The sequence below is a fragment of the Atractosteus spatula genome, chromosome 15 (assembly GCF_055471065.1).
Source record: "Atractosteus spatula isolate fAtrSpa1 chromosome 15, fAtrSpa1.hap1, whole genome shotgun sequence".
NCBI classification, from domain to species: domain Eukaryota; kingdom Metazoa; phylum Chordata; class Actinopteri; order Semionotiformes; family Lepisosteidae; genus Atractosteus; species Atractosteus spatula.
This window is the reverse complement of record NC_142720.1, coordinates 20,726,771-20,746,752: the sequence shown is the minus strand read 5'-3', so window position 1 is coordinate 20,746,752 and position 19,982 is coordinate 20,726,771. Positions and strand designations below refer to the sequence as shown.

Here is a 19,982-nt window from a genome sequence, read left to right as displayed (position 1 = left end):
ATGAGTATTAAAATGCTGTCTTGCATGACCAGGATGATGGGAAACTACAGCTCAAACCAAATAGTTGCAGCTCTTCTCAGACTCCACCTGTTACAATAATGTTGTGACAAACACTGCATGACTACAGGCTACTCATATGTCATTTTTTGACTTCACAAGGTCAAAGATGAAACAGGACCTCATGTGCCTCTCTGGGGGTTCCTAGCATTCAGGCCAGAGAGTGTAGATTCATAATAAACTGTTACATTGCAAACAACATTTAATGATGAAGAATTTCACTGGTGTTCTTTAGATTGACAAAGGAGCTGAGATCTGGAATTTTATCAGAAATACCGAGGCATTAGCGAAGTACAATAAACTGATCTTAGCTCATAAATTACAGTTTAACTCTTCATTTTATATTCAAAACAATACTAACTGAATAATCTTCATAAACATTTGAACAACATAAATGACATACATTTCAGGAGCTGTAAAAAAATAAAAAAAAACTTATTTTTCAAGTAGACCAGCTATTTTAATAATATTAACAATACAACTTGGGATGAGGCCCAAACTTTATATAACGTATGCGACTGTAGATCTACATCAAGATTGTCAGTGGAGAATACAGGAGCCTTTATCGTATAATCCCTTTGTTGGTGTGGGTGTTTCCTGATATCAGGAATATTTCTCAAACATGTATTGTAATTCCAGCTAATGATGAAGAAAAATAAAACGGTTTGGTGTCGTAAGTACCCATCATAAATGAAGATTCCTCTTTTAAATGGTCTATTTAAAATGTTGAGATGTTTCAGAAAGCATCAGCCTTTCAGAAGGCATTGGCCTTCTGTATTCAGCTGGGTGGTATCCACTGTCCACTGCCAGTTTTCAGCCTTACCGGGTCTCTCTGCAGACCTAACCTGCCAGTGCCCCATTACTTCAGTTTTAATAGAGTTTCTTGTGTCTAAAAGTAGCTGCTCACACAGTGTGGGCTATCTGACTAATTTACTGCACACCAAGATGGGTCTACACGTATTTATGAGCCATCCTGATGGGGAGAGGATAGGCCTTCATGTTCCCAGATTCAGTTAACAGTCAGCCTGTGCTGCTCAGCTCTGGATGAGAGACATCCTTCACCAGGAGCTGCGGATGCACCTGGCTGTGCTTCTAGAATGTTCTCTTCCACAGCCAGCTGACAGGGCCCGGCTGACTTCACAGCCCTTTTTCAACAGCCAGGGTGCCACATTTAGCTTTCCACTCTCAGGTAACAGTTATTCCCGTGTCTGTCTATGTTTCAATTTAAAACACAGCATATGAACAAACCCAATCAGGTGTTTCTAGGGTCTGCATCCTGTCTGAGATCTGTGCTGAGTCTGCCCTTTACCAGAATGTTCCCGCTTTTAGGAGATAAAATCTTTTTAAATTTGAAAAAAAAAAGAACAAGTTTCAGAAAACCTCCCTTTCAACAGTCTGAAAAAAATAGAGCTTTCCTAGAGGCAAACATGCATAATTAACCATAATCTTCAAAAGTAGTCCAAACTGAAACTCTTTTTCCTTTTTTTGAAATATCCCTACCTCGGTCAAGCCTGACATGATGGACAGACAGTGAAACCATACTCACTGTTAGTGCTGCGCTACAGATGTGCAGTATATACTATACTGTCCTTTCTGTATAGACATGAATCCACTTTCTTTCTGTGTCTCACATACATTTGTCCTCCTCTCTGTATACTATTGCCATCTTACCTGCGTTGTAGCCTTCTCTACATTTTCTCTAATTTGTTTTTCATCTTTTGTCTCTTTAACTTCATCATAAAGAAATAGGGTTCACTTTCCAGTGGTACCAGTAACAGGTGAACCTCGTGTACTGTATTCTGGCCAGGATGCAGAAGATTTCATTCACTGGCTTCTTGTTCAGTCATTAAAAACGCAGTACAGCCCGTAGCCACCCACTGGAGAAGATACCGAAACTCAGTCTGAGCAACTGGGGTACCAGTTTCTGTCCGGGCAGGTTGGAAAGGACAGGGAAGAAGAGTCAGGAGGAGGGAAGGCTATCTGGAAGGGGATTTGCTGAGTGCATCTACATAAACAAGACTATGGGGTGGGCTGAGGGGAGACAGACCGACAGCTGTTTGTAGCGTGGGGCCTCAGCCCACCTGAGGAAGTGCCCCATTCCCCTTCGTCAGAATTTGGCACTGCCCCTAGGCCACGCCAACTGCCCCGCCACACTTCATGAGGTTCCACATACGCCGATCCTGCTGGAGCACGGGGTAAACGGGAGCCCGCTTCTGGTCGAGCCGGGACTATTCCAGTTCGGCGAGCCAGGGCTTCAGGCAGCCCAGCACGTCTCCCATGATCCTCCGGGGCCGGTGGCGGGGGGGCCTCTGCAGGCTCACGGGCGCGTCCAACCTGGCAGGAAGTCAGCTGTCCTGTCGACAGAGCGCAGCGGGAAAGCAGATTTCATTAGCAAGCACATTCCTTCAGAAATCTCGGACAGGGAGTGAACACAAGGGGGCTGTATCAGGCAGGACAAAGGCTTTTAATGTTCCTTTGTTTTTGTCAGATAGATGTAAGATATAAACTGTAAACAAGCGACGTGGTGGCACAGTGATCGGCAGTGCCGGGGCCCTGGGTTCAATTCCGATCCAGGGTGCCTTCTGAGTGGATATTGTACATGCCCGTTCTCATGGGTCTCCTCCCGCAGTCCAGACGCCACCTAGCAGGTTAATTCCAGGGAAATTCCAGGGCCCTGGTGTGAGTGTGTGCATGTTTGTATCCATGTCTGCCTGCTCTGTGATGGACTGGTGTCTCATCCAGGGTGTGTCCTGCCATGTGCCTGTTGCGTGCTGGGATGGGCTCTGGCTCCCTCGTGACTCTGAGTTTTATGAAGCAGTTGGATGGAGGGAGGGAGGGATATGTGAAGACTGACACATGGGCCAAATTTGAGAAATTTGTGATTAACCCAAAATTCCTAAAGGGAGACTTCGGTGCTAAAATGTATTTTATATAGAATGTAATCTGTTTTAAGTTGGAGTTTAAAATATGTTAAGATGTGGGGATCTCACTGTCTAGAGTGATCTCATTGTCCACTTGAAGTTAGGGGAAAAAATATTATTAATCCCCATTAGGTTCCTTATTTCAGCAACTGTTTGTTTTTCAAATACTTATTTTTTTTTCAGGAATTCTCCTTATGTACTGTCAATTCGAGTTATGTCACATTCATACCCTTTGTTCCCTCTGTCCAGGTTTTTCCCTAGTTGTTGAAACAGGAGGCAGCCTGTGGCATTATGTACTAACATCACAGCTGCACCCGAGAGTTTCCAGACCGGACTGGTGTCACAAGGCAACCCTTACATAAGGCTGAAAGTACATCTTTAGCCAGCCTTGAGTTTAGGATGAATACGGCTTGGGATCAAAAGAGTAACAGTAGTAGTTACTCTGAGACCTTGACGACACCGTCGCCATGGTTATTAAAATCTGGATAACCAGGATTCTTTTCACCGGCCTTGAAGTAAGTTTGCTGTTGATTTCAGTTCCCAGTAAAGCTAATCTCTACTTTGATATGCACCTGTGAGGTGTACACTCCTGGAAAATTCAACCTTGAGGCCTAGATTTAGAACACAACATGTAAATCGCTGTAAAAAGAGCCTTTTTTATGAAAAGATCTGAAGAGCAATGTTAATTTGAAAACCTTCCAGAGACACGTTTTTACTTTCTTTCCTTTAATATGATTTATTGCATTAGTGGGACATTAACCCACTAATGAAGTGAAGTTATGTTTTGCAAATCTATAAAATTCACATCTCTGGGCTAAATCCTGTTTTTCTTCCTAAGCATAATATTGTGCTCTAGCTTGAATGGGTAGCCTCCCTCTCAGTATTTCTTTATGTATCAAATGAAAACGCCTTCACTAAATTACACTGAAGATGGTGTCCCTCCACACCGCCTTTGCTCATTTCCCTTGGAATAACTACACCCAAGAACTAAGCGTATCGAAAGGTTTATGGAGTGTTTTAGTAAGTCTGTCTTGACTCGCTTGGCTGAGGGCTCCTGAGACCCCTGTGCAGGGTGAGGGGTGACCAAGGGGCCGCTGCACAGGTGGAGATGGGCTGGAGGAGGGAGGCAAAAGACAGATGCGAGGGAGAGAAGGGGTGCGTGAGGAAACAAGATCAGGAATGATGATAAATTGCTGCCAGCTGAGGCTGGCTGAACTGGGCTGTCGGCGCTGGCGTTAGAAACTCTGTAGCTCGGGAATGCGAGTAGTTCACTGTTTATCAGCCCCTCCAGAGGAGCAGTGCTGGGAAGGGCTCTCATCCCCCCTGCGGGTGATTCCATACCTCGTCTGCGTCCGGCCCGTCCTCGCCCGTGCCCAGCCCGTTCCGCTCCTCGGCGCCAGCCGGCCCCGGCTTGTCGTTCTCCCAGCGCGCGAACCCCTTGCTCTTGGAGCCCCTGCCGTGGAGCCTGTATCTCATCTTGGGGAAGGTGTGCGAGCCGCCGTCGCCCGCGCCCCAGCCGTGCTCGTGCCACAGCGGCTCCGTCTGCGTGGCCTGGCTGGCGGTGGCCCTCTGCAGCCGCACGGAGATCTTGCGGGCCGAGCCGGTCACCAGGGTGATGGACCGGCCATCCAGGTCCGGGCAGGTGGGCGCGACGCGGGGGAACTCGAACACCTCATCCTGAGCTGGGGAGAGGACAGGGCTGCTCCAGAGCGCTCTCTAGAGAGACGCGCTCTCTGACGGCGTCAAAACGGGAGAATTGCAGTCGGAATCTACCGCGAGACACTCACAGTGCCCTCACCAACAACACAAGAATGACGAGAATCGACCTACAGGTAACTGCCGGAATAAAGGAAACACCAACAGAAAGTGTCTTCACAGGGCGCTGGGCCACCACAAGCCACCAGGACGGCGTCAATGCGCCTTGGCAGAGATTCTGCAAGCATCGGGAGCTCTGCTGGAGGGATACACCACTGTCCTTCCATGGGAAATTCCAGCATTTGGAGTTTTGTTGATGGCGGTGAAAACTGCTGCCTCAGGCGCCGCTCCAGAATCTCCCATAAGTGCTCAACTGGGTTGAGATCTGGTGACTGGTTAACGGCCGTGGCACATGGCTCACATTGCTTTCATGCTCATCAAACCCATCAGTGACCTCTCACGCCTCGTCATCCTGGATGATTCCGTAGACTCGTCCGCTTGCTGAGAACAGGGCGAAGGATCGCTCATCCAACCCTATGACTTTTCTCCACGACTCTGTGTTTTTTGGCACCACTTTACGCCCAAAAGTGCGTTTTTAGCTCTAATACGGGGTTTATGCATTGCAACCTGACCACAGTATCCCTCCCTGTCAAGTTCTCGGCTGGCTGCGCTTGACGAAACTGCCTGCGCACGCCCAAGACTGATATGTGCAGTCAGCGGATTCAGAATTGCTCCTCTGTTTTGCATCTCAGAACCAATGCACGTGTAACCAGGTGATGAGGTGCGGGGCACAGGTGTCGGGAATAGCGCCTCACGCAGGCTGGTAGTTAGACTGTCACTACCAGCCTGCTGTGTGCCTGACTCGTACGTATCTCTGGAAACCCTCCCAATTTTGTAGGTCAGACCCGTAAACCCGAAGTAATAAGCTTTTTTAAAGGAATCCCAGGTCAGAACCTCCTGCACACAAATTAACAGTGAAGCTGCCTGGCAGACTCGGGACTGTGACAATAGACGCTGTCAGGAAGTTGAACAGTGCGTTTACGGGACTTGTAGTTCGTAAGACACCAGTACGTCTGTGAGCAACTATAGCCAGCTCTAACACCCAGCTCCCCTTAAGACAGGGTTACACACGGACATCATGGTCAAGGAGTATCCGCTTTCGTCCACAACTGGCCCTAACTGATCCCGTCTTAACCTCAGTCTTCCATGCCAGCATCATCTCAGCCACTGTTCCTCGTGAAACATCAGCAGGTTGAGCAGTCTTCCTCACTGAAGCTCCTGCGAAACGTGCCCCAGCAATCACTCTTCTCTCAAGGTCACTGAGATCTCTTCCTCTAGCCTGGGCAGCCAGAATAATGGGCACCTGGGCCTGCTGAGCATTTGTACACATGACCCTCAGCATGATGGGATGTTAATTGATTTATTAACTGCTTTCAGTCTACTTTGTATCCCTCATTTTCTCAAGTGTTTCCTTTATTTCAGCAGTTACCTGCTTGTTTGTTTGCTAGTACCTACACTGGCCTGCAGAGCACACCTAATGGCATCAAAAACAGTCAAATCACTTCAATATGAATGAAGAAAATGTGAACAATAATGCTTATGAATAAAACAGAATATTGTTGTAGTAGTTAGCCTGGGAAGTTTCTGCCTGGCAAGTACTGTACACTGGGGAGTGCTGTACACTGGGAGTGCTGTATACTGGGGAGTGCTGTATACTGGGGAGTGCTGTACACTGGGGAGTGCTGTATACTGGGAGTGCTGTACTGGACACCATGTCTTACCAGTGCAAGAGGGCAACGCAGGGCTACTGGGCAGGGAGCTGCAGGGCCCAGGAGACACACATCCAAGCGACGGCGCCCGGGGCAGCTTCCTGCAGGCCAGCACCAGCAGGTCCTTACACTGCTTGTGGCAGTTCACACCACAGTCTGCAACACACACAGCACAGGCACTGCCACCAGGCTCCCACAAGGGACCCAGTGCAAATCAACAGAACTCCACTGTCACTTTCAAATTCGACCTCATGCATATCCCATTTTTAAACATAAACACAATAACATTTCAACACAAAAGCATTAGGAAATACAGTACAGGGAATGACACAAATAAAAATGTGGATTTTTAACCAGTTAATATCTTAGAGTTCATGCAAAGGATCTTAGCATGGCAAATTGTCCTGTTCTATATGTAGAGTGCTTTTGGTTTCATCCGGATAGAAAGCAATACAAAATATCAGGAAATCAGTTCTTGTTATTAATCTTTCTGCTGTATGGTGCTAAACCACAGGGAGAGCGTCTCCATTCATGGTTCCACACTGAGGTCTGATGGTTTTGTTATGAAGGACCCAATCAGCAGGGGGCTAGACATACTCTCCCCTGTCCCCCGGCCACCAACAGAACTGTTTAAACACAAGGATGTTTGTTATTCAGGAGTACTACTTTCAGAGGTATTGGAGTATCAGATACAGGGTGTGACTCCTGAACACACTGCACCCAGTTCTGCGTGGAGCTCGTCCGAGCAGGCACACAGGCACACAGGCACGCAGGCAAACGGGCACACTAGCACACGGGCACGCAGACAAATGGGCACACACAGGCAGGCAGACAAATGGGCACACACGGGCACACAGGCACATGGGCAAGCTGGCACACGGGAACGTAGGGACTGGCGCTTACCTTTGCACTTGTAGCCTTGTTTGATGATCCCCCAGAGCTGCAGGAGAGCATTCGGGGGGCATGACAGGAGAAGAGAGAGGAGAGAGAGGAGAGAGAAAGACAAAAGAATGTCAGAGGCTGGAGGAAGGAACGCCGGAAGGAAGGTGATGCGGAGAGGAGGGAGGAAGCGGCTCGCGTAGCCGTGTCACAAACAGGATACGGCTCCTCTCAACACCCTTCCGGAGCTCGGCCAGGGCCAGGGCCAGGGCTGGGAGGAGAGGGGAGGGGAGTGGGAGTGGGAGTGGGCCCACATTCCACTCACACCAGCGCTCACCCTCTCCCCTGCACACGCACACAGTCACTGGCACCTCGCTGCCCACACCGTCTCAGCAGTGCTGCCAAGCCAGCAGAGAGCTGGGCCTCACAGCCACACTCAGATTACACAGAGACCGGCCTAGAGCCTAGAGCCTACTAAGATCATCTCACTACATCACTTTCAACTGCTGCTTATCCAATTCAGAGAAGCACTGGGCACAAGGTAGGGTACACTCTGGACGTGATGGCAGTCCATCACAGGGCACACACAGACACAAACATACACACCCACTAACTCCAGGGCCAGTTTTTCCAGAAGCCAATTAACCTCCCAGTACGTCTTTGGACTGTGGGAGGAATCTGGACCACCTGGAGGAAACCCATGCAAAGATGTGGAGAACATACAAACTCCATGCAGACAGCACCCCAGGAATTGAACCCAGAGCCCTAGTGCATCGAGGCAGCAGTGCTAACCCCTGTGCCACCATGCCTAAGCAGATCATGTAGAAATGAAATGCAGGACTCTAGGAAATACAGTTCTCATTGCTATGTTGCAATGCTTCATAATGAGAATAGAATTAGCATTTAATTAAACATGAATAGGACATTCTGTTATACTGTTGTAGATCGTATGGCTTTCACGTTGATTGATGTTAATGTCAAAGCCAGCTGAAACAAACAAGCTGAACCATGTCTCTTTTCCATTGTTGAATTCTTTCACGTGCTGCGAGTTACCGAACTGTACAGGACAGAAGGAGGTAGCTTATCAAGAAGGCTACGCACAAATCCAGCGCAGTGCTCACAGAAGGTGGGCTTGAGGTACGTCATCTCCTGGAAGTTGTGGGAAAAGCCGGGGCCCATCTTGCACTGCAGCAGGGAGTTCGCTCTCAGGAAATAGGCCATCATTTCGTCCTTACTGATCAGCCCGTCCCTGTCCCAACACAGGAGGGGATTAGACATTTCTTTATCCAGAAATGGCCAGATGCTAGCTTGAAATAAATGCTAGCTTCACAAATCTTCTTATTAAAAAGTCATAAACTACACATTTGTTTTGTTTACAACATTCTGAGAACATGCTAGCTGCACAGCTTGACAAAATGGAGGAAGGAAATCTGATGTAGCTCAATTCACTGGAAGACATAGGTTTAAAATGCTTTTTTCCTACTCATTGCTACTCCCTCTTTATTTCAGATTAAGAGGACAACAATAGAGAAGTATGCTAAATTATTTTCATTAATGCTTTAAACATTAACCTGGAGCTTTGATATTCCCTGATTCATGAAACAGAGCAGGGTAGGACAACATTCACCTCCTCAGACCTGGGTCTCAAAGCTCATTCTTACTGCGGGTGACGCTTTTAAGACACTTTTATATTTAAAAAGTAAAAGATGGCACTGTTAATGCATTAACACATCATGTTTTTTATAAAACTGTTAGTGAGGGTGACAACAATCAGTTGTTTGCCCTGAAAACCACTGCAGAACAGCTTACTCTGTCAGCAGTAATTTGTTAGTCCCCACGTTACTGTATGTAGTACAGTATTGAATGAACAGCATTCCTTATATGACGTACAGTCCATTCCAAACGTCTATACAGATTTTTAAACATAAAAAGCTTCAGTACAAAGGAGCCTGGCAGACATGACCAAAAATTAAACCAAAACATTAAAAAGACTAAACAGCTTCCATTAAAGCATCTATTTGTCTTTGCCTGGGGATAGATGACACACGAAATGTCTTTTCACATGATATCTTTCTTGTGACATACCCTAGTTGCCATCTTGTGTGTTATTTTTTTGACTAATGACTTTAATCATACAGGGCCGGCCGAGACTCACTGGTCCTTGTCCAACACGCAGAAGGAGTCTAGGAAGGGGAAGTTGGCAGCTATGCTTTCAAAATCCTCCTGAGAGATGTACCCATCATGGTCATGGTCATAATTCCTAAACACCGACTTCACAGCAGAAGAAGCAGAAATTACTCACACTGCCAGGTACTCCTCTAGATAAGACAGCAGCGACCTGGTCAATAACTAAGAATGCTTTATTTTAAAAATAGAATATTAACTTAACGTTTAATTATGCTGGATGTGGGTGTCAGTTACTCATGTTCCATCAAGCAAATCTGTCTCATCTGTCACTTTGTTAATATTGTACAGGAGTCACTTCGTAAGCATGAAGAATCAGAGCTGCAGTCAGTTTAACTTCATTATTTTTCAATCATACTTATTAAACTTTGAACAACAGTTGTCAAGCATGTTCTTCTTCGAACTGACACAAACACAACACACCGGAGCGCTCTGTCATCTGCAAACTGTCCTCCAATCTATGTTATTTCCCAGCTTTCTGTAGAGGAAACAGGTGTTTAGGAGCTGGTCAGGGCTCTGTGGAAGAGGATTCAGGGTTTTGGGTCCTTGTGTGGTGATGGAACTTGTGGGGTAGTGCGTGCTCATGATGCAGAAACACGCGCTTAGGCAGTTTTCAGTTAAGAGCTTTTCTGATTGCACGGCGCATTGATTTTAAAGCCTCAACACATCTTCCTTCAGTGACAGGCGACAGTGAGTGTGTGTCATGGCTCCCTAAAGTAGCAAGTCTCCATTGACCCACGAAGACTGTCTCCCTGACCTTGCCAAGCTGTCTGATTTATTAGAGCTTGGACTCATCATTAGATATTGATCGGTCACTAATTAATCACTAATTGATTAGAGCTTGGACTGCAATAATTAGAGCTGGACAACCTGCTTCCACTGCAGAACAATCCCTGAGAACAAAAACGTCTGTGTCCTGCCCCTGGGGCACCGCAAGATCAGACCCTGGATGCAGGTCTTCTTATATGTAGAGGATAAACGGTGATGTGAAATTCCCAGTTCATGAGCAATATGAGATGGTTTTTCTCCTGATTATTATTATTATCATCATCATCATAGTCTTCACTCTTACACAGATTTGAAGACAACTAGCTTCAGGTGGCAAACTAGGCAGAGGAACTTCCAGCCTCATGCAAATGGTTTCCTTCAGAGCGTGACCAGATAACAGGAAGATAAAGCATCCTCATCAATATTTCTCACACTTTCAACAATCTCTTTAGGTGCTTCCCCCTTCTCGGGTGTGGGGCAAGGAATGTCCAGGACTGGGAGATTAAAATGAAAACAGAATCTCTTGAGCCTCGAACAGACAAAACTCAGACATCGGCAGGGAACCCAAGCTCAGGGGACTGAGGGGTAAATGAAGACTCAGCCTTTCACAGAGCTACCCAGCCATGTTGATGAAGCTGGTACCCTGCTTCCTGGCTAATGACTAGAGGAAATTCTTGCTTCAGTTAGTCACTGACAGCCACATTAACTACATGGGATGGATGTTTGTATCTTTTCTTGAGTTTATTTTTATTTTAGAAAACCAAAATCCCAGTAATGCAGAAAAGGCTATATGTCGAAAGCATGGACTGAACAGACACAGACTTTCAGATTTCTTTCAGATTCATAAAAAACAGCCTAATGAGTTGCATTCAGAGGTTAATTCAACTGGGAATAAGTGAAATGATGGCGTAGGACGGGGTAATGAAATCAAGAACAGAGTGCTCACATCCACAACTTTCCGGATGTGCTTGTTGATGACAGTGGGGTCAGGTTTCGGGGTCACTCCGGACGCCCAGTCCAGGGGCACCATGGGCTTGTTTGGAGTGGTGGGAGAGGTAGGCTGTGGGGAAAGAGAAACACGCAGGACAATCACACCTTTCCAAGTGAGTCAAAATGAGAACCGAATCATGCTCTCAGCTTTGTAATTCCTTCCAATCCCAGTTATTTGATCTCTTCTTTTTATTGGTGATAATACAATGAACGACAAACAAGAGAACCCCCCCCCCCCCAGTGTAGGAAAAAATGTCAGATTTTTTCAGGAGCTATACCACCATACAGCCTGATCTCCACAGATGGCTGCCCATCAGCAAGGCTGAGCCTGGTCACTACTGAGAACGGGAGACCTCTAAGGAAAAAGCTGAATCAGCCACAGCACGATGATCAAAAACATTGTGGTGCCGTACGTGCTGTCCTTAGGAAGAGATCCTAGCTACCTGCAGCCATTAAAGAGCTCGTGGAACTTTTTGTAAGAGTGAGGATGCAGCCCTGATGTGCTGACTATAGTCCACCGCAGGTTATAAGTGAAGTTTACCCAGTTTTATCCCTCAGTTGAATTCCAGATATGGTATATTTCTTTTAATGACTTAATCTGAGTAGCTGACCGGCTGGTTCTCATCACCAGAGATGCTGCTGCATGTCAGTGCTGGTTGAGGTGGTGGTTAAAGTGCTTAGGATTTCTACCGAATAAATATATATATTTTAAATAAAATTAATATAATATCATTAATTTCCATTTTGCCTTTTGCCCTTTTTTCCAGATAGGCATGCCATATGTTTTTGAAGGTGTTGTCACATTATTTCTCAGAACAAACCTTGAACAAACAGTTCTATACATTTCACTGTAGGAGCGTTTCTTTTAAATAAAGACAGCTCTCCTGCATACAAAAATTGTGATCGTATTGATAGCTTTTCCCTTAATACTTGTACCTGTCGCTTCCCCAGGTCTGTACCTAATACACTTCTCAATAGTGACAGGTCAGCCATTTCCCTGACAGAAATGCCCGGAAAGAAGCTCCATTCGGCAGACACTCACCACGGATTTGGGGTTGCGGGGCTCCCGGAGCAGAGAGAGTTCGTAAATCTCATCTTCGGTGTAATAGAGATCTAGAGAAAGCTAAGGAGATTAAATGCACTGTAGAATCGCTGTCTATGCAGCAGTTTTTGTTTACACTCGCTGTAGATGTAAACCCACTGGCCTCAAATCACTGTCAAAAATAAGTGAGTTTAGTCTATAGGTGCAGTTTTTTTTTTGAAAGTCACATCATTCCGAAGCAGTACAAAAAATAATCACTTTGGTTTAAACGACTGCAAGATTATCCATAAATATGTTCAACATAGGTAAGGAATTACATGGTCTCATTTATCAGATTGTGTAATAAATTCAAGAGTGTTTGAGTGAAATCTAGACTGTTTTATTAGGAACGGTAGCAATATGCACTTAAATATTACAAATTAATAATGACATGAAAGGACTTACTGTCAGCAGGTAGATTAAATCCATATTGGGTTCGACTTGTGCAGTGGCGTTCTGTAACGATACCAGCTCGACGAAAGTGACGTACAGCTGCTGCATTTTGACAATATTCACTTTGTTCTCCTCTATCCAGTCTGGGAAGACGACATGCACTGCTATCAGATCCTTCAGGTGAACCCCCAAGATGGGAATCTTAAAGTCTTCGCATTCTGCGAACGCCTTCCGATAGTTACAGTAATTGCCGTTGGAGGAGACCAGCTCTGTCATCTCGTTCCAAATCTGTGAAAGCAGCAAAATCAATAGAAATAGAGAGGAAGGAAGACAAGAGAAAGGGCAATATTCAGAACAAAGGCAGTGGGGTTAGAAATCCCTGAGCAAGTGGGTGCAAAGAGCCAAGCGAAAACAGCCACTTCTCACATGACAGGGCTCAGTGCGCCGAGCGAGTTACAGAGGTGATGTCACCCTCCTCTGGATCTGGGGAGTGTACAGCTCTGCTGGGGCAGAGGCTCCAGTCTTTTGGTGCAGTGGAGTTATGTGGTTATGTAGGGTGAGGCTCTCGGAGGCAGAGACTCGCTGTGAAGATCAGTCGCCGAGCTTGCTGTGAAGCAGGGGGGAATTAGGCAAGCTGATGCAGAGCTCTGCCGCTGTAGAGAACCCAGTAAACTGGTCTGATGGGTCGACCGGCGGTCTAGAGAGTGGCTCTCTGTGTGCGCTCGGAGCCTGCAAGCGAGCGGGACTGATTCCCAGTGGGGAACTCACAGGGCCTCTGTTACTGCTCCTCTATTCCCAGAGCACTCAAACTGCTCGCGTTGAGGAGTAGCTCCGCCTAAGGCAACTGTCAGGCTGCACGAATGTTTCGTACAATCAGAACGACAGTAACTATTCAGGAATTTTTCTTTAACAAGACTAGGGAAGGGCGAGATGGTGGCTCAGCGCTGGGGTCCTGGTTTCAGTTCCAGACCTGGTACTCTGTCTGCGTGGAGTCTGTATGTTCTTCCCGTGTTCCTGTGGGTTTCCTCCCACAGCCCAAAGACATACTGGTAAGTAAACTGGCCCTGGTGTGAGTGTACTGTATGTGTGTTTGTGTCTGTCTGTGCCCTGCGATGGACCGGCATCCCATCCAGGGTGTATCCTGCCTTGTACCCCTTGCTTGCTGGGAAAGGCTCCAGGACCCCTGCTACCCTGAATTGGAAGAAGTGGTTAGAAGATGGGTGGACGAATGGAAAACTAGGAGCTTGTGATAATCTAGATGAAGTAAAGTATAAATGACAGAACAGGAAAAAACAAGAAAGAGGGGATCAGCATTTGACCACAGCACACAGCATGTGAGTGAAAATATGCATATTGACCTTTAAAAATTGTTTACACCAGTCACGTAAGGCAAAGGAATTCTTACTTTTCTAGCTTTGCATTTCCTGTTCATGCTACACTCTTTTTAAGTGTAAGACAACGAGTCCACAGACCCATCTTAACTACTGAAAGAGCAGCTGCCGTCTGGAACAATCCTGATATAGCACACTACATTCCTGGAGTGAAAGTTTCTGAGACCCTTTGAATGATTTATGTTCCCCAGAGCTGATCAGTATTAATTTAAGGCTCCTTGATATCCTGATTTTGGGCATCATGCTAGGTTAACAGGACAGAAAAGAAGTAAGAAAGAAGAGCAAGGAGTGAGAATCACTGGTGCCCATCTGCATTGCATGAAAACACTGGCACAGCGAATTTTTGAAAGATGTTCAGAAAGCTTTAAAAGAGCTGTCAGAGGTCCTCTGTTCCCCCACCTTTGTCACCTCAGGCGAGAGATGTGAATGAGTCTCTTTCAGCCGAGAAATGGAGCTGTGACTCAATCCGCCCACGACAGCCATCAGAGTGTTGAAGTTCTGGAGGTACAGGAGCTTCTGCATGGAGACCAGGAGAGAAACAGCTCATGACCTGGCCTGTAGAGCCCTGCTGTATTCTCTCAGCTCTCCACCTTCATTAAAGAGCACCGCCGAAGCACAAGAAATCACATTGTTTCTGGTATCAAAGGGGCATTTGAAGACAGCACAGTACCGAGACCTTTTTTTCAGATGAATACTGTACACAAACTTCCAGCAGCCTTCTCCAAAAAAACTGGCTCAATTATTTAAAATGAAAGTTCAAACTGTAACATTCCTTATCTCAGTTGTGTTTAAGGTTATGCAATAATGAAAAATCATGGTATTATAATGAAACAATAACAAACAAAGATCTGTTTTACCTTGATGAGTCTGGGATCTGCTTTACCTTGATGAGTCTGGGATCTGTTTTACCTTGATGAGTCTGGGATCTGCTTTACCTTGATGAGTCTGGGATCTGCTTTACCTTGATGAGTCTGGGATCTGCTTTACCTTGATGAGTCTGGGTTCTGTTTTACCTTGATGAGTCTGGGATCTGTTTTACCTTGATGAGTCTGGGATCTGTTTTACCTTGGTGAGTCTGGGATCTGTTTTACCTTGGTGAGTCTGGGATCTGTTTTACTGTGGTGATTTGGGGAACTGTACTACGCTGATGAAGCTGGTACCTGTGCTACATTGATGAATTTGGTGATGACCTCGGCGCGGTGCTGGGGCGTCAGTTTGCTGAGCACCATCAGTTGGACCCACTGGGAGACACCATTAAAGAGAGCGATGGATCTCTCCAGGGTGGGGTTATCCATCAGACAGCCGTGGATCACGTAGCTCTGATAGTCTGTGAACTGCAGCAGGGGAGACAACATTACAGTGCAGAAACAGCTCACTGGATAAGCATGCAATTGGTACGGTAGCTTCAAGGAAACAAACATGTCATTTCATTACATGGCAAAGTAGAAAAAATGAATTTTGTCACTCTTGGACAATAGGTGTATTTGTGTGGCTTAGATTGTGCAGAAAGTAAGAGGAACAACAGCTTGTGACACAATTAATTTGAATGGAATATGTCATGTGCTATATTTGCTTATGCAATACCTACAGCATAAAGCTCATCACTCCACTTCTTTCACATTACGATGAAGAAGGTTAAATGACTCACATGAAGATCTAACAGGCAAGGAAAAATATTCTGGCTCCAAGAATAATTAACATCCAAATTTCTCGCACTGTTCTCTCAGGAATTACATTTCCTAAAGCTCACTGTTCCAGGTCCTCAGTGATTAGTATTTTAAGCCTGGCCAGTGACACGACTCTTCCACACTAGGACAGACATGGCTGGAGGTCTGCTTTCAAGTGGGGAAATTAGCTGAGTCAACCTCACACTGTGCTCTAAGACAGTCCGGTCTTCCGCATGTGCACCATGCAAGAGGCCAGGGCTGTGGCTTCTACCCTGCCCACATGTGGTGAAATTCCCTCTTGGCATGGTGTGTTTAGAATGTCTGCCTTGCGATGCTGGGGCCCTGGCTTCCTGGTGAGCTGTCTGTGTGGAGTTTGCATGTTCTCCCCGTGTGCGAGTGGGACATGCTGGTAGGCTGGCTGGCTGGCTGGCTTCTGGGAAGCCCTAGGTGCCAGTATGAGTGTGTCTGTGTGTGCCCTGCGAAGGTGTGTGCTGCCTTTGTGTCCTGTGCTGGCAGAGCTGGACTCCAGCTCCCCCGGGGCACCGTGCCGGATAAGGTCACCAGGAAACGGATGGACGGGCGACTGCTCTGTCCGCGACCTTCCCGCGCCTTTGCAAGCTCACCGAAATCCGTCGGAAAGACTTGTATTCCAGGAAGGTGAGGTGCTCCGCCAGCTCCATGGGCTCCAAGTGGTCGAAGAGCAGCGAGGCTTTGCCTTTTTTCGGCTGCTTTTTCCTCTGGGTCACCCGCCTCATCCAGTCATATGACGGGCTGCAACAACAAGGGGGATTTGTGGAGTTATATAGGAAGGCACTGTATGCTTCTTATTTCACTTTCCCAAGTTGATCGTTGTTATTTTTAACCATTGTTCTTTAAATACCGAACTTTCTTGACAAATGTCTTATTTTGCCGTTTGAGAGCATTTGGGGCCAAACCGTCAAAAAAAAAGAACACAGTGCCACAATGGAGCTCTGATCACGAGCTGCTGTTAAAATAAATACATAAAGAAGAGATATTACAGACATTAAATACTGTAGCTGTTTTTCTGTGAAAAAGCAATTGGCAATTCTTAGTTGGAGGAAAGATGAAAAGATATTTACTGTATGATATATGATTCTCTTTGCATTCCTGGCATGTGCAAGATTTATCTGTGAAACAGCCAAGAGAAATACTGTAGAGGCTTCACTTTGGATGAGACCCTTTTCAATATTGGCCTTTTAGAAATCAGAGAGCTTTTGCTGGTATTGCTGTTTTATACAGCAAAAACAATGCTGTATCACAGTCTGCTAAGTCAATTTTCATGGACCAAAATTTCTAAAATCATATATACACAACTTCTCTTAATTATGAGATGCTTTTTAAAACAGAACATAAATGTCACCTTGATTAACAGACCAATCAATTTCCCTTCTTACTTCAGTTCACAAGTTAATACTGTGATACTGTGAACTTGATACACATTCAGTAAAAAATCAGTCGCCCTATAAACTCTGTTCAGGAATCATGTTTGTTTTCAATGTTGTCTCAGCCACTCTGAGACTGAGGTGGTGCGTGGGCTCGTGTGCTCACATGGTGGAGATGTCGATCAGTTTGAAGTGCTCGTCACAGCCCAGCTGTGCAGCCACATCCCGGAACTCCTCTGTGAGGTGGATCAGGCCCAGATCAAGGTTAAACTCCGCAGGGAACTCCATGATCCAGTACCTGTCCGGGCAGGGTTAGGGTTAGGGTTACAAAGTTGTGCAGCACTCTCTTCAACATCCCAGGAAAAGCGTTACATATCTGTGGCCATTTCTATTGCCAAAAAGATCAAACACACCTAATTAACTACAGCATATTTAAAAGACATGAAAACGACACAAAATGCATTAATTATTGCTGTGCTTCACAAATAAACAGACAAGTCAAATCCCTCTTTTTATAAATCATTTTTTTTAATTGTCAAGGCAATATCTCCACCTGCACAGCTCCTGTAGTAAATTCACAATTTGTTTAAACTCAAACACTTGAGTTCACAGCCCTAAGGAGGCTCACACATGGAATCACTGTTGTTATAGTAATAACGTGTCTCTGTTCAGAAGAAATTCACTACAAGAAGTGGTTTTCAGCTTTTCAGAATATTCGAGGTCGCCTTTTAACTATGGCATTTCATAGGCTAGGTAAAACGTTTCTCTCCCAAATGTTTGTGAAGGACAAAAAAATCATCAGATATCCCAATGACACAACCTGTTAGTTTAATTAAGGCTTCAATTAGGTAATTAGGTTCAGCTGGTGAAAATGTGAAGACAAGTTAGCTGAGTCACAGTTGCCTTCACCCCCAAAAAATTGAACAGGAGATCTATGCGACATATTTCCCTTTTCTGTTGCCTTTTCCCGCAAGGTGATGTGATTCACATCGCACCCTGCTGGGCGGGAGAAAGTAGCGTAGCCTGCTTGTGTCCTGAGAAGAACAGAGCCTATACCAGGTACAGTGTATGCTGCGCACACTAAAGCAGCTGATGGACTGGGAGTCCCAGAGCAGCAGTGCAGATGCTTACCTCATGAAATAGCAGATTTTCAGTCTTGTTCTCTGGCAGTCTTCACCTTCACAGTCCCGGTACGTGTCACGTGTTAAGGAAAGTTCATTGTCTTAGTCTTTTTGCTTACAAAGACCAGTAGCTGAAAATCAGGAGCTGACAATTGTGTGTTTTACAGAAAGAGAGGGTTTCATGAGGTGTTCCATTAACACCTGCCTGATATTTAAAAAGAAAGGTTGTAGGTGATTTAATTGCTTATCCATGCCATTAATTTATGTAATTAAGCTCAGAGGGGAATGATAAGTAGATGCCCAGTGGCTCTCTAGGACTAAAGTAGCTCATCCCTGGTTAAACATCTCTGGCATTTCAATCTGAATGCCTGATCTTTTCCATTGTGTCAAAACTGAAACACTGCGGCAAACCTATCAGAAATGTGCGATCTCTGGTCATGATCAGCAGAGACACGTTCCAAATGAGCTATGATCATTTTGAAAAAAGTGTGTTCGAAGCAGATCTACCCAAGTATCCTGACAGTTTTGGGAAGGCTTTGATTGAGTGAGGCTTTTGAGTTAAAAAATAAAAATTCTGCAATCAATGCCTGTCTGACCAAGAGCCAATGCAGTCATGGCTGGAATAAAGAGATTGCGTAATATAGTAGCATTGGTGATGTGCTGGCTAATATTGCAGTTTCACAGTTCTAGCCTGAGGCACTTTCTGTGTGGAGTTTACATGATTACCTTATGTCTTTGGGTCCAGTTTTCTCCCACTCCCGAAGGGTGTGCTACCTAGGACGATGAGTGTCTGTAAGCTGCCCTGTGATAGACTAGGGTGGGGTCCAGCGCTGCTCTCTGTGCTTTCAAGGTCCGGCTTGCTGTGACCCTTACCAGCACGAAGCAGCTTTGTGATAATGGATAGACGGAAAGTCGCATTGGTGTTTTTTTTTTTAAAGACAAGTACAACACTTCCTTTGTGCTGCGTCACATGTAGGGCCCCCTCCTGTGAGAGGGCTGGGGGGCGGTGGTGCCCTTTAATAGAGAACAGGGCAGGGCCACGAGGCCATGCGGCTCCCCGTGAAGAGACTGCGGTTCCAGGGAGCGACGGCAGAGAGGGCTGCCGTTTCCGGTTCAGGAACAGGGCATGCCGCCATGGAGGAACAGTGGGGTGTTGGTGTATTTAAAAACAATTAGCCCGTGCTAACTGAGCTCCACAGCAGTGCCTTCATTTGGATAGATGTAAATAAATGTAGCTACCCTGCTGCCAATATATCTAATGTATTCTAATGTTAGAATTTGGATCTTGACTGAATGACGTCCAGGTAGCGGTGCCTCTACCTTGTATGGTGTGTTAATTCAGGGGTTATCTTGGATATCTAGAACACTTTAGACTTAAGACTATAACATTTTAGATTTTTCTAAAATGAAAAACTGCTTAGAAATTCGTAACACTGGCACAGCAGTGGAGGTTGGTAATAAACAGGGCATGTACAGTCCAAAAAACGCAGCATAGGGCCGAGGACCTGCATTTCAGCTCAGTGGCACTTGGAAGGATATATTAACAGCAGCTTTCCAGCCAGCTCGGTCGATGTGACATACCAGCGGTGCATTAACAGCACAATCCGAGGCAAATGACTGCTCCCTAAATCCCCGTTGTCATCTGGAAAACACAAGACGCAGT

At 45.8% G+C, this 19,982-nt stretch overlaps 1 protein-coding gene across 1 annotated transcript; it reads right to left on the bottom strand.

Annotated features, from left to right (window-relative positions):
• Positions 1 to 1,530: 1,530 nt before the first annotated feature.
• Positions 1,531 to 18,386, bottom strand: rasgrp3 (RAS guanyl releasing protein 3 (calcium and DAG-regulated)). The gene is made up of 14 exons (XM_088934110.1): positions 18,330 to 18,386; positions 17,365 to 17,496; positions 16,419 to 16,566; positions 15,289 to 15,462; positions 14,528 to 14,644; positions 12,750 to 13,025; positions 12,306 to 12,386; positions 11,220 to 11,333; positions 9,477 to 9,592; positions 8,423 to 8,570; positions 7,346 to 7,382; positions 6,455 to 6,598; positions 4,320 to 4,660; positions 1,531 to 2,411 (listed from the first exon to the last, which is right to left on the bottom strand). Exons 1-14 carry the CDS (start codon positions 18,332 to 18,334, stop codon positions 2,403 to 2,405), a joined length of 1,842 nt encoding a protein of 613 aa, XP_088790236.1. The 5' UTR covers positions 18,335 to 18,386; the 3' UTR covers positions 1,531 to 2,402.
• Positions 18,387 to 19,982: the final 1,596 nt, after the last annotated feature.

Coding starts and splice junctions, on each gene's coding strand:
- rasgrp3 (XM_088934110.1), bottom strand. Junction 13,026..14,527: donor TCTCGCCTGAGGTGACAAAG/GTGGGGGAACAG, acceptor CTGCTTTCACAG/ATTTGGAACGAGATGACAGA. Junction 7,383..8,422: donor GTGAGCACTGCGCTGGATTT/GTGCGTAGCCTT, acceptor GCTCTCCTGCAG/CTCTGGGGGATCATCAAACA.